At 48.9% G+C, this 14,005-nt stretch overlaps 1 protein-coding gene across 1 annotated transcript in view; it reads right to left on the bottom strand.

The window, feature by feature from the left end:
- LOC147605409 (kinesin-like protein KIN-14B) overlaps positions 1-14,005 on the bottom strand; it is a 110,630-nt gene that overhangs the window by 30,241 nt on the left and 66,384 nt on the right. The window contains exons 18-19 of the mRNA XM_086793696.1: positions 8,073-8,294; positions 7,612-7,962 (exon numbers count right to left, since the gene is read on the bottom strand). Coding sequence (XP_086649822.1) covers positions 7,612-7,962; positions 8,073-8,294 — 573 coding nt within the window. The remainder of the gene's footprint in view (positions 1-7,611; positions 7,963-8,072; positions 8,295-14,005) is intronic.

Here is a 14,005-nt window from a genome sequence, read left to right as displayed (position 1 = left end):
CTCCCAGCCCAGGGCACACGATGCAGCGATCTCTACCTTGCTCATATGATTGAAACTCTTTCTTCAAATTGTGTTTGCACTTAGGACTGTACTTATCACTTGCATTGACAATTTCTATGAAACAGCTCCATGTTTCATCACACAAGTTGCACATAGCGACAAGCAAGAGGCGGATCTCATAATGGAATGTAGAAAGTTCAAGCTATGCATTCTGAGGAGGTGGACACTGTTACACACGGAAGCTCTGAGAGTCTTCTTTCAGCCCTAAACACCACCTAGAACATGCTGATGCAAAAAACGCAAACAGAAGGGAGAGTAGAGGGAGAAATGAAATGAAATGAAATGTTATATTAACGTCTTCAAAAGGCCAAAGTGACCTATGAGACCATAGTTACAACCATGTGACATCTGATACACTGTCTGGAAAAGAAAAGAAAGAACTGAAGGTAAGTATCTAGCCCCACAATACATCAGTAGGGGGCATCCGGAAGCAGCAACTAGGGAGAGTGGGAAGCTAATGCTACTAGTCAAAATGGGGTACATGAGTACATGGATACATGAATACATGAATATGGGGGAGTACAAAAGTAACAGTGAGTACAACAGTATATGGCTGGAGTCGTAATCATCCTAGGAGCTCTAGCATGGGTCTCTGCCGGATGGCCTGGATATCTGCCATAGTGAGATGCCTGGTCGGACGAGCCCGATGCCTTGTAATGATGCTCTGAATCCTCCGGTGTAGGCACCGTCTCCGATGTGAGGATCCGCGAACCCTTGGGCGTCTAGATCTGCCCAACTGGATAGCTCTCTCAACTAGAGTCCCACGAGGTGCCCACTGCTGGGCTGTTGGCTGTGTCCTTAATCTGTCTCTGTGTGGACTCCCTGCCAGTCGGGCATCTGCTCCTAATAATGGACTCTCTGAGCCTGCGGATCTCCAGGAGATAAAAACCCAAGCATCGCTGATCACAATAGTCCATGACTCTAGCCAGTGGTCCAAATCCCTCTCTGAAAAGGCAATGGTAGCACCCTCGAATCTCATAATATGCTGTGCAGCGACAGATGTAGTGCTCCTCCGTCTTTGGCTCTATCCAACAAATCTGACAAATCCTGTCCCTTGGAGGTACGCCTCTAAATCTGCCTGTCTCTATCTCTAACTGATGTGAAGAGGTGCGGATCTGCCCAATGGTGCACCTCAATCCATGAGACAGATGGGTATCCATGTAGCTCGGTCTAAGTATAAAGCCATCCTCAGTGGTGCGGAGAAGATGGTCTCTATAGAAAGCCATCTTCGTCCCCAACTCCTGTGAGGGCTCTAGCCATGTCCTCCTAGTGTCCAACTGAATAAGGTCTTGTCTGATGACTCTACTAATCTCAGAATGTGTCAAGGTGAGAGAGGGTGCCTCCAGAGAGTACTGGAAGGGTGGAAGTCTATCTAAACTGAACCCGTGGAGCTCAAACCAGGATGCTATCTGCACATACCAACATGAAGTGTCTCCCTCCATGGCTAGCTGATGAGAGGACTCTAAAGCAAGTCGTGCATACCGGTGTCGGGGAAGCTCCCAGGTGCTATGAATGAAGGACACTGATCTGGCAAGAGCCTCGACTACGATCGGTGGTGCTCCCATCTCGGAGCTAATAATCTCATGGGGTACCGAGGCCTTAGCCCGAATCATCCTGGAGAGTGAGAGAGAGATAGCTGGATGTTCAGTACATTCATGTGGTACAAAAAGGTACTCTAGATCTACAGCCATGGGCTGCCTTCCTGAAAAGGTGTAAACACCCAAAATCATCCTAATGCTGGACCCACTCCCTAGAGGAGTGAATGATTAACACAATGAGCACATGTGCCTTTTATAGGCTCTTAAACCCTTTGGAGTGCTGGCCGACTGCTGGTCGGCCAGCCGACTGGTCATAAATCCATGAATATGGATGCGCCTGCAGCCGCCTTCCTTCTGGTACAGCCCACAGCACTTTGGTTCGGCCGACAGACCCCTTTCATGCAGCCAACAGCATCCAAGTCCTTCTCCAAGTCCAACCCTTGCCAATCTGCACCTCATGCTCAAAACTTCCTGGTTCTAATCTGTTTTTCTGGTTGCCCCTTCAGGATTAGCTCCAGATAATGTTCATGGCAATACTTGCACATGACAGACACAAAGGAACATGCTTTACTCCATCGTTAGCATACTACAAGATCCAAGGGTGCTAACAGTGTTTGTTCAAGGAAGCATTTGGTTCTTTACGAAGAGACGTTGAGTGTGAGGACCAAAGATGTGTGGCTATCTATGTGCATGACGTTTATACAAATAGGTGACCACTCTTGGAAAAGCACAACTACATGAAAGAAGACACCAACCAAAGATTCCTTTCCTCTTTTTTCCATGAATTGGTCAACATAGATAGAGGGAGCTAGATGATACCGGGCCAGTGGACCACTTGATCAGAGCTTGGATTGAGACCGGCCCTCACGGTACTTGTCTTCAGACATCTCAAAGACTTCTTGTAACATGCTAAGTGGAAGTGTGCTAATTATGCGCTGCAAGTAACGCGAACTAATGCACATACCAAACATGTGTAGAGAGAACGCAAGAGATACACCTAATCTACTTTATATATTGACTAAACAAACAAATATTTACAATGATTGCTCAGATCTGAACTCTTTAAATTTTGTGCATTGAGCTACTGATGCATGCTACTACTGACTTTGGTTCCTACTCCATATCATACAGGGCTGAAACCCTCAGTGAGAGGGCCGCCGACTGCTTGATTCAGGCTTGTTCTTCTGCACGAGGGCATGGCACTGCAGCATGAGGGCATGGCACTGCAGATCTATAAGTAAATACTAAATATTAACCCTAGCCCTACTATTTTTAGGCTCAAAAATGCTCCACTCGGCCAGACTCTTGGCCCCTTGGTTAGGCTGATTTACACATGCTTAGGTTGCCCAAAACTAGGCTAAAATGGCTCCTAAACTGTGAGATTATGTCCACGTGTCAACAAACTAACTGGTGCATATGACATTTGCAATGTCCCTAGACCCATGATACACAAAATCTATGACCCAAAGGAGATCACCAAGAGTCTGGAGGAGCCAGCAGCCACAAAATCAACCATAGCAGATGAAATTCGTGGATATGTTATCCATGGCAGCCAAGGTGAACCACCAGGAAGAGGTGATTCAGATGTTGAAAGAGACCCAGCTGCAACAAACAGGAATGCCAGAGGCTGTCCCAATGATAGGGGAACTCCAGGCAGAAATAAAAGCCATAAAGGCTATGGTCAAGGACCATACAGTGGAGGGAGGGAAACTGAATATTCAGGAGGGTCTAAGGACTGACTTGGAGTAGTTGAAAGCTGCGAGTGATAAGTTCTGGGAAGAACTGCACACCACTAAGAAAGATTGGGTGGAGGTGGTGAAGAAGCACAAACCCCCACAAAGCATCATACATGAGACTCTCGAGGAGGAGAAACGCAGGAAGGATAGGGCCCTCAATGTGCGAGTACAGGGGCTACAGGCAAGGGCTTCCCACAAGGAGGATGCCATGACGCTTTGCCAAATGCTAGGAGTGGACGGGATCCCCCCCCCCCTTGCAGATACATGGAGGGCAGGCAAGGATATGACACGAGAGCGGCCCCTCATCATTAGATTCCCTGATGCCACCAGCAGACAGGCAGGCTGCCCTCAAGGGCATACAGGTGTACATGGGAGATGATCTCACTCCAACACAGGTGGCACACCGGCGTGAGGTGATGGTGGCTGTTCATGAGGCCCACAGAGCAGGCAAGTGGGCTATCTACAGAGATGGTAGGGTCATTATCACTGAGCGCCGTCCCAAATAGGGACGCGGGGTCTATGAGACCAAACACCTGAGGTTGGCAGTATGGAACTGCAATGGCATGTTGTGGTTGAATCCAGGAGTCTTGAGCGAGATTCTCACACGCACGGATGTCATTTTTTATACAGAGACTCATCAGAGCCCTAAGAGGGGCTTACCATACATAGCCAGGTATGAGTGGGAGTCAGCTTTTCGAGACGAGACCCGCACATCAAGAGGAGTACGTGGCTCTGGGGGGGTAACTGTCCTTTTTAGATCCCATCTCCGACAGATTCTCAGCATTGTCCGGAAGGACGAGGATGCACGGTATCTTTGGGTGCGTCTACAGCTTAGTAGTGACAGAGTCATCCACATTGTTGTGTGTTATTTTGCACCACGCCACTCCCCTTACACCGCACAGCATGGCCAGTCACCGTACTTACCATTATATGGGAATATCATGGAGTTCTCACAGCTGGGGGAAAGTCCTCCTACTCGGGGATTTCAACGCCAGGACGGGAAGTCAGCAGGTCCCACTACTCGATCTAGACGACCCTATCAGACTACAGGAGCTGGACATCACTGACACAGGGCTGAGCGATCATCACAAGACCGTGAGGAGGTCACAGTGTATGGGAGATATTTCGTAGAGCTGGACATCACTGACACAGGGCTGAGCGATCATCACAAGACCGTGAGGAGGTCACAGTGTATGGGAGATATTTCGTAGAGCTGGGAGCTGCACATGGTGTCATTATCTATAACGGGATGTCCCGATGGCCCTCCTCCAACGCCCTCACCTCCTTCCCTAACTCAAGAGGTACACCATGGACTACCTTATGGGATCTCCGGCTTTGGCCCACTTTCTCCCTGACTTCTCCATTCCGCCACCCCCTTTTGAAGTTAACCATGCCTACCTCTCTTTCACTCTTACTTGCACACCACCCGTCCCTCCACCACCACCACCCATCTCACATTACACTCAGGTCCTTTTTGATCACGAGCTTGACCTTGTTTACTCCAACCATACCGCCAACTCCAGGATGTGGAACCTACTGTCCCCCTATCCACCCTCACAACACAGCTCACCACCATACTCCACACATCCGCCATTGCTTCTTTCATCTGCACGCGGCGGTCTACCGCCAAGCCACCTTGCGGTTCCATGCCCCAGAACTGTTGGTATGATGAGGAATGCCGGGCCACACGCTCCCGTCTTAGGCATGAGGTACGGATTGGGCAAATCACGAAGCGCCAAGCGCAACGGATTTCTCAACAGTTCACCCAACGCAAGAAACGGGAGTTCTATGCTAGGAAAGAGGATGAGTTATACCGACTTTTCTTAGGGCCGAACTGCAAAGAGGCCTGGAGGAAACTCCGAGAACATCGCCCTTCCACAGCTATCACCTACCCGGACACATGGCACTCCTATGCACGCTCCCTCTATCATATCCCCCATCAGCCACCCCTGCCCCCACCACCAGATCCTCGTCCCACCACCTCCACCTTCTTCACAAAGGGCATGGTCCTCAAGGCCATTCGTACACTACGCAATGGGCAAGCCCGGGATCATGAGGGACTCACTGCCAAGTACATCTCGGATGCCGATGAACCCTAGCGCCCCTACTAGCCTACATGTCAATAGAGCCCTTTGTGAAGGATTTCCACCCTCTTGGTCCACCAACACCATCACCCCCATCAATACCTCTCGCCCCTTCACATCCAGATTGAGCTTCACATATAGAGGGGATCCTGTGGAGATTGTCTCATCCTATGTCTACCTTAGTGTCACTTCAGTGGCCCACGCTTTACCATGGTTCCCGCAGCACATGCCAAAGTGACGCGGGGATACGCAGCCTTGAGCTTACTTGAGCGGCAGTGCTTCCAGGCACATTTCCAAGAGCCCAAGGCGAAGGGCTCGCTTTTTGACACCCTCGTCACACCAGCCTTGATGTATGGAGCAGCCTTCTGGGGGCCAGATTTATCCGATGAGGATTGGCAGCGAGTTGAGAGGCCCCAGGTCATGATGTTCTCCCGTATGATCTACAGCAAACCATCAGTCCCACACCAGATTATCCAGGCAGAGTTTGCTGCAGCCCCGATGGTAGTGGATGCACTCTTCCAGACAGTCACATACCTCCATCGCATCAGTCACATGGATCTCCACAAGTAGCCAAGGCTTGCCCTGGAGTCCTCCAGACAGCTAGCACTTGAGGGCCACTCTGGAGTATTGTGTGCACTAGTTTACACTTGGTTCTCAATATATGGGCTCTGCATGGACCGCCTACCCCCCCCCCCTTCAGTACAGTTTGGACTCCCCTTTTCTCCGGCTGTCTCACGAGGATAGCAACCAAGTTATCCGGTTAGATCTTCTCAGCCTCTACACACATTGCACATGGATCACACCTCCAGAGCTCCCCACGAAGATGCACTTCTACAGAGATCGCTTCCTCACACTCACTAAGGATGGATTAATCCAGCAGCCGGGCTACTTGAGTGTTCATGTCCCATGCCATTTGGATTGCGATTGGCCAGATACGTGTTTCATCCCACCGCCTCAGAGTGGAGACAAGTAGAGCTGAGCGCATCTTCAGAGCCGGGAAGCTCATACGGAGGGAGGAGAGGATCTGCCGACTATGCCACACAGAGGTTGAGACGGAGGAGCATTACATATGCCGCTGCCCAATATACTATGAGTTCGGCGGGAGGTTTCACTGACTATTTCATGAGGGATTCGGTCCACTCTCCAAGATCATTGACTTCGAGGACCAGCGTTGCCTGGGCCTCTTCTTGCTTGAGCTCCGCAAACACAGGGACACCTTGAGAGAGCCTCGGCCCCAACCACCCCGCCCCCTCCCTCACCAGCCAACCATCACCAGTTTCTTCTGGACCCAGGAGGTGGAGGACACAAACATAGTGGATCTTGTGGACCCTCCACGAGATGCTCTGGACCTACCTCGCCCGAGAGGAGTTACCTTGGACCGAGCTTCTGCACTCCAGCGTGCCCGACAACCTCGGCCCCACTGTCGACCACGATCACCTCATGAGCTCCAAATCCAGGACATGCTCCACCGCCATCGAGCTACCTTTCCACGTGACATAGCTGAGGGAGACCTCTCGGCCATACTCATTAGCCCCATGCTTGATATTTTGGAGAGTGGTATACCATCTCCTCGGAGCTGATGTTGCTCTCATGTTTCTATGTTCTTAGTATTCCATGATGAGTTTCCATGGACAGTTTTGTATCACCCCAATGAGATAGCTATGTTTATGTTTTCTTTCTGTTTTATTTTCCATTCCATGATGAGATATGCCATGGACATTATTGTATCACTTTGGTCTCATAGGCCCATTGGGTCTTTAGTAGACGCTTAATCTCTCTTATATCCCTCTTATGGCACTGGATGGAGTTAGACATAGATCTGCAGCATGCTTGTACTACCCCTTCAGCATATAGAGATGCATCTTGCCTTAGCACTCCATCCACATCCCCACCCCCCCTTATATTGTTTGTATATGGGCTCCACAGATCCATGATGATTCACAGTTGTATCCAGACACATGCACACTTTTTCTTTTCTTTCTTTTCTTCCGATGACCGGAAGAACACAGTTGTATTATTTTTTGTCTCATAGGCCGACTTTGGCCTCTCGTAGACGTTAATCTCTCTCTCTCTCTCTCTCTCTCTCTCTCTCTCTCTCTCTCTCTCTCTCTCTCTGTGTGTGCGCGCGCGCGTGCGCGTGGGAGCGCGTGCACGTGCAAACATGTGTGTGCAATGCCATCAATCTTCAAATACCTTCAGATGTTGCAACTGTGACATATAGACCCGTTTTGTATAGTCTGATAAGAGCTGTCCCAAAGCATCCGTACTCGGGCGATGAGGCACACCAAGACCAGACATCCAGCCATCCATGATAGCTGTTGATAGCAATTCAAGCTGTCCCGCTGTGCCACTGACAGCATCATCACCAGCTAGAGAAAGAAAATCAAAGTTTTCAGCAAGCCAACTGCGGATTTGACGTTGCAATTCTCCTGCAGGAGTATGCACAAAAAGTGCAGCAAGCGCCTTGTTACCAATGGCAAAATTTCGAGCCTCTTCAGTAGTTTCCCGGAGCTTTCCACCCGTAACATGTTGCCTCCAAGTCTCCTGAAAGGAGTTAAGGACGATTTGAAATGAAACGCAGTGACAGCTTTCTGCGTATAATTAAATAAGAAAATAGTTCAAAAACACAAGCTGAAATGAGCAAGGACTTTAACCTGATCAATGCCGCGCAGCTTCAAGACAATAGATGAGAACTTTGATTTTTTCTCTTGCTTGATATGAACCTTGAATCCTTGTATATGTTCGTCGATTAAATCTTTCCGGACATTGGATTCATGCTGAATGGGTGACCTTGCTGGACTGCTTCCTCTTGAAGCTCGGTTTCGACTTAATCCACCTGAGCCAACCTTTTCTAGGAAACGTTCCACTGGTGGCACCTGATAAAAAATCATCAAAACATGCCTCACTCTCGCTCTCCACGAGCTGTACATATATCTGTATCTCCACATGTACACAATGCTCACTATGTATTGTGATGATGATAATGATGATGAGATAGACAGTCAGCTAGTCTATCTTTTGTTTTAGTCTTTCTTTAGTTCTTCCTCTTTTCCATGGCTCCATACCACATGGAAGCCATGTACTACTTTTGGTCACATAGAACTGTACCACATGGAAGTTATGTACTACTTCTGATCTGATAGAACCATTGGGTCTCTCTCTCTCTCTCTCTCTCTCTCTCTCTCTCTCTCTCTCTCTCTCTCTCTCTCTCTCTCTATATATATATATATATATATATATATATATATATATATATATATATATATATATATATATATATATATAGCAATGGCGTGAACCTGTGTACCTTACGCTGCTCGCGCTCGGTCTCGCATTAGCACTTGTTGGCCAAAGCTGCCTGCACCCCTTGCTGCCGCGCGTGCCTGCCCATTGCGCTGCTTCGCCCTCTGTGCTGTCGCTGTTGTTCACCATCTGTGCCATCCACGCTGCTTCACCCTCTGTGCTGTTGCTGCTGTTCGCCATCCACGCTGCTTCACCCTCTGTGCTGTCGCTGCTGTTCGCCATCTGTGCTGTCCACAATGCTTCGCCCTTTGTGCTGTCACACATGCCCAGCTGTGGTACTGTTCGTCTCTGTGCTGTCCATGCTGTGCGCATGCCCTGCTCAGGCCACCAAGGCAGCAACTAGGGGGAAATAGCCAGGATGAACCTACGGGAGCTGGAGGCATACATCAAGACTGTGGAGGACAACACCAAGAAGGTGCGGGGCAAGCAGCAGAAGGTGCTGGACAGAGTCCTGAACGAACATGAAAAACAATTGGAAGGCCTCCGCAAGGAGATACAGGGCATGAATAAAAAGATTGAAGAATTGGCAGCAAAGGTGAACCATCAGGAGGAGGAGATTTGGATGTTGAAAGAGACCCAAATGCAACAATAGGCCAGGCCAAAGGCTGCCCCAGTGATAGGTCCGGAGTCCTAAAGGCTACTGTCAAGGACCATCCAGTGGAGAAAAGGGAACTGAATATTCAGCAGAAAGGTCTAAGAACGAAATTAGAGCAGCTGAAGGCTGCGAGTGATAAGTTGTGGGAAGAACTGCAGAACACCAAGAAAGATTGGGTGGAGGTGGGGTAGAAGCACAAACCCCTACAGACCATCATACATGAGACTCTCGAGGAGAAGAAACGCAGATGGGATAGGGCCCTCCCTGTGCGAGTGCATGGGCTACACGTGGGGGCTTCCCCCAAGGCAGATGCCGTGACACTTTGCCAGATGATAGGAGTAGACAGGCTTTCTTAGACAGTCATGCTGCCCTCAAGGACGCACAGGTGTACATGGGGGATGATCTCAACTCAACAAAGATGGCACACCGGCGTGAGGCGATGGTGACAGTTCATGAGGCCCGTAGAGCGGGCAAGTGGGCTATCTACAGAGATGGTAGGGTCATTATCACTAAGCGCCCTCCAAAATAGGGACACGGGTTCTATAAGACCAAAACCCTGAGGTTAGCAGTATGGAACTGCAATGGCACCCTGTGGTAGAATCCAAGAGGTTTGAGCAAGATTCTCATAGGCAAGGATGTCATTTTCTATACACAGACTCATGAGAGCCCTGAGAGGGGTTTACCATACATAGCCGGGTATGAGTGGGAGTCAGCTTTCCGAGGCGAGACCCGCACATCAGGGGGGGGGGGGGGGGGGGGGTACCTGGCTTAGGAGGAGTACCTGTCCTTTTTAGATCCCGTCTCCGACAGATTCTCAGCATCGTCCGGAAGGACAAGGATGCACGGTATCTTTGGGTGCAGCTACAGCTTAGCAGTGACAGAGTCATCCATATTGCTATGTGTTATTATGCACGGAGCTACTCTCCTTACACTCCACAGCATGGCCAGTCATTGTACTTATCATTATATGGGGATATTATGGAGTTCTCACAGTTGGGGGAAGTCCTACTCGAGGACTTCAACACCAGAATGGAGAGTCAATAGGTCCCACTACTCAATCTGGACGACCCTATCAGAGTACAGGAGTTGGACATCACTGATACGGGGCTACAGAGATCATCACATGACCTTCAGGAGGTCACGGTGTAGAGACATTTCTTAGAGCACGGAGCTGCACATGCTCTTGTTATCTATGACCACAGTATAAATTTGGTAACCACCTTGGAAGCAAACGACTAAAAAGTTACAAATTGTAATCTAATTTAGATTGATGATTACCATTTGGTAACTTTGCACTAGTAAAAAATTACCAAATGATAACTCACCTTTTAAGAAAAATTACCATTAGGGTTTTTCTATAAGCCTATATGATGCATGCTTTTAACAAGGCTCAAATTGATAACTTGAGGCTCACCAAGTAGAAATCACTATAATATCTTGCTATTTTTTCCAAGTTCTCTCAATAACTGATAGAAATAGCTTTAATTCTTTGAAACTCATACAACATCTAGCATGTATGAGAGAAATGAAGAGATCTTTGGAAACTTTAAGATCTAGAAAATTACCAAATTGTAACTCAAAATTTGGAATATGTTACCAATGGTAATTTTATGAAAATCTCAAATTTATACTATGTCTATGACGGGATGTCCCGATGGCCCTCCTCCGACGCACCATGGACTACCTAATGGGTTCTCCGGCTTTGGCACACCTTCTTCCCAACTTCTCCATCCCGCCTTCCCCCCTTTGAAGCTGACCATGCCTACCTCTCTTTCACTCTTACCTACGCACCACCCATCCCTCCGCCAAGGTAGAGCACGACATCAGAGGATTTACTGCTGCTTTGTGGATTTCCACAAAGCTTTTGATATTGTACCCCAAGCCCGCCTCCTACACCATCTAAAGGAGATAGGAGTCCCATCATCTGACATGGTTTGAAGCATCATCGCCCTCTATAAGTCCATCACCGGATGCGTGAGATTCCCAGCACTATTGGGGTGAAACAGGGCTGCCCTCTATCACCCACTCTTTTAGGCCTCTACATTGATGAGATCTTGAGCTTCATTGATGGATTAGGCGGGGCTGGTCCCACACTAGCTGGCATATTTACCCCCTTACTACTTTATGCAGATGACACCGTCCTCCTCTCAGATTCAGCCAAGGAGCTTCAGAGACGATTGGATGCCTTACAAGACTTCTGCACTCAGCAGGACCTATTTGTTACCCTTGGTAAAACCAAGGTAATGGTCTTCAATACCTCCCACCCCTTCACATCCAGACTGAGCTTCACATACAAAGGGGATCCTCTAAAGATTGTCTCATCCCATGTCTACCTTGGTGTCACTTTTAGTGGCCCAAGCTTCACCATGCTTCCCGCAGCACATGCCAAAGCGAAACGCGGATACGCAGTCTTGAGCTTACTTGAGGGGCAGTGCTTCTAGGCACATTTCTAGGTGCCCAGGACGAAGTTTTGGCTTCTTGACACCCTCATCACACTAGTCTTGATGTATGGAGCATCCTTTTAGAATGTAGGGGCCACATTTATCAAATGAGGATTGGCAACGAGTTGAGAGGCCCCACGTCATGATGTTCTCCCATATGATCCTCAACAAACCATCAATCCCACACTAGATTATCCAGGCAGAGTTTGCTGCAAGCCTGATGGTCGTGGATGCACTCTTCCAGACAATCACATACATCCACCGCATCAGTCACATGGATCCCCGCATGTACCCGAGGCTTGGGCTGCAGCCCTCAAGACAGCTAGCACTCAAGGGCCACCTTGGAGTATGGTATGCCTTAGTTTCCACTTGGTTCTCAACATATGGGCTCTGCATGGACCGCCTCCCACCCCTTCAGTACAGTTTGAACTCCCCTTTTCTTCAACTCTCTCACGAGGACACCAACCGGGTTAGATCTAACCGGGTTATCCGGTTAGATCTTTTCAGCTTCTACACATACTACACATGGATCACACCTTCGGAGCTCCCAACGAAGATGCACTTCTACAAAGTTCACTTCCTTACGCTCACTGAGGATGGATTCATCCAACAACCTGGCTACCTAAGTGTTCACATGTCCCATGCCATGCAGATTGCAATTGGCCAAATATGGGTTTCATTCCACCGCCTCAGAGTTGAGCACGTCTTCAAAGCTAGAAAGCTCATATGGAGACCTAGGGAGGAGAGGATCTACCAATTATGCAAGGTGGTTCCAAACGTAAAGAACGATACGTTTGGAAAACGTGCTGAAAAGATTCCAAACGTACTGAACGCTGCCCCTGATATATATATATATATATATATATATATATATATATATATATATATACAAAATTTATAGTTTACTTATAAAATTTTGAAATATGAAGTTTGAAGATTCATCAATGAACATTAAAGCACTTACTAATACTATACAACCATTAGTTTCAATTTTGCGGAGGGAGAGAGAGAGAGAGAGAGAGACTTGAGCGTGTGCAAGAAGGAGAGAGAGAGAGAGAGAGAGAGAGAGAGAGAGTAGTGTGAATGATTTGATGTTCTTCCCTTGGAGTCTCCTCCCTCACTTCTTTGCGGATGTTCTTCTTCACCACCTCAACCCATCCTGACTGCTTGGCTTCGAGTTTTCCCTCCATGTCCTTTGTGATCTCCTTGGAGATCTCTTCTTTGATGGCCGTGAGAGTGTTCTCATTGATCTCCTCTTCTTCCTTCTCGGTGTTCTTGACGGCTTCCAGTTCCACTTTCAATGCACTCACCTCCTCCTTGAGTGCTGTGTTCTCTTGTTCAAGGTCCGTGACCCGTGCTTCGAGGGCCATGATGTGCCTATGTAGTTTGTTCTCCACCTCATTGAGGTTGGAATCGGATGTCTTCTTATTCTCCTTGATTAGTGCCTTCATTGCCGTCTCGAGGGCCTCGAGTTTCTCTTGGAGACTCCAGGCCATTTCTCGAGATTGAGGAGAGAGAGAGAGAGAGTTATGTTGCTCCTTGGGGGCCTGAGCATGGGTGGGAGGGGAAAGGGGGGTGCAGGGCCTAGCGGACATGCACGCGGGCCAGCATAACGCCAGCAGTAGTGGGCGCCAGTGGCGAATAGAGAGGGCGGCTACGCACAGAGGCGCGAAGCGAACAGGGAACAGCGAAGTGAAGCAAGCGGCGAACAGGGCAGCGAAAAGGGGGTGGCGACCAGTAGCGAACAGCGAAACAAGGGCAGCGAGGGCAGAAGCGAGGGCGAACAGTTGCGGGCGGCGACAATAGAGAGATTAACAGCGAACAGGGGCGGCGAGGGCAGAGGCGAACTGGGGCGGCGAGGGCAGAGGCGAGGGCAAGGAGGGTAGGCGAGGACAAAGGCGAACAGAGGCGGCGAGAGAGAGAGAGAGAGAGAGAGAGAGAGAGAGAGAGAGAGAGAGAGAGAGAGAGAGAGAGAGAGAGAGTGTGTGTGTGTGTGTGTGTGAGAGAGAGAGAGAGAGAGTCTATTGAGAGAGAGAGAGAGAGAGAGAGAGAGAGAGAGAGAGAGAGAGAGAGAATCGACGACAACTGCTGCTGCCGTGTCAGCTCCGACTGCTGAATTAGGGTTTGCAGGTGCTGAATTAGGGTTCTCAGGTGCTGAATTGTACATGGATTTGGATGACCCAGCTGCTGCTATTGGTGGCATGGCTGCCGATAGCCTTAACATGGATCTTATTGAGGAGATGATCGA

Source organism: Cibotium barometz, chromosome 59, assembly GCF_041138505.1.
Source record: "Cibotium barometz isolate CiBa-2024 chromosome 59, ASM4113850v1, whole genome shotgun sequence".
NCBI lineage: Eukaryota > Viridiplantae > Streptophyta > Polypodiopsida > Cyatheales > Cibotiaceae > Cibotium > Cibotium barometz.
Note: the sequence above shows the minus strand (reverse complement) of the source record. Positions and strands in the feature narration are given on the sequence as shown.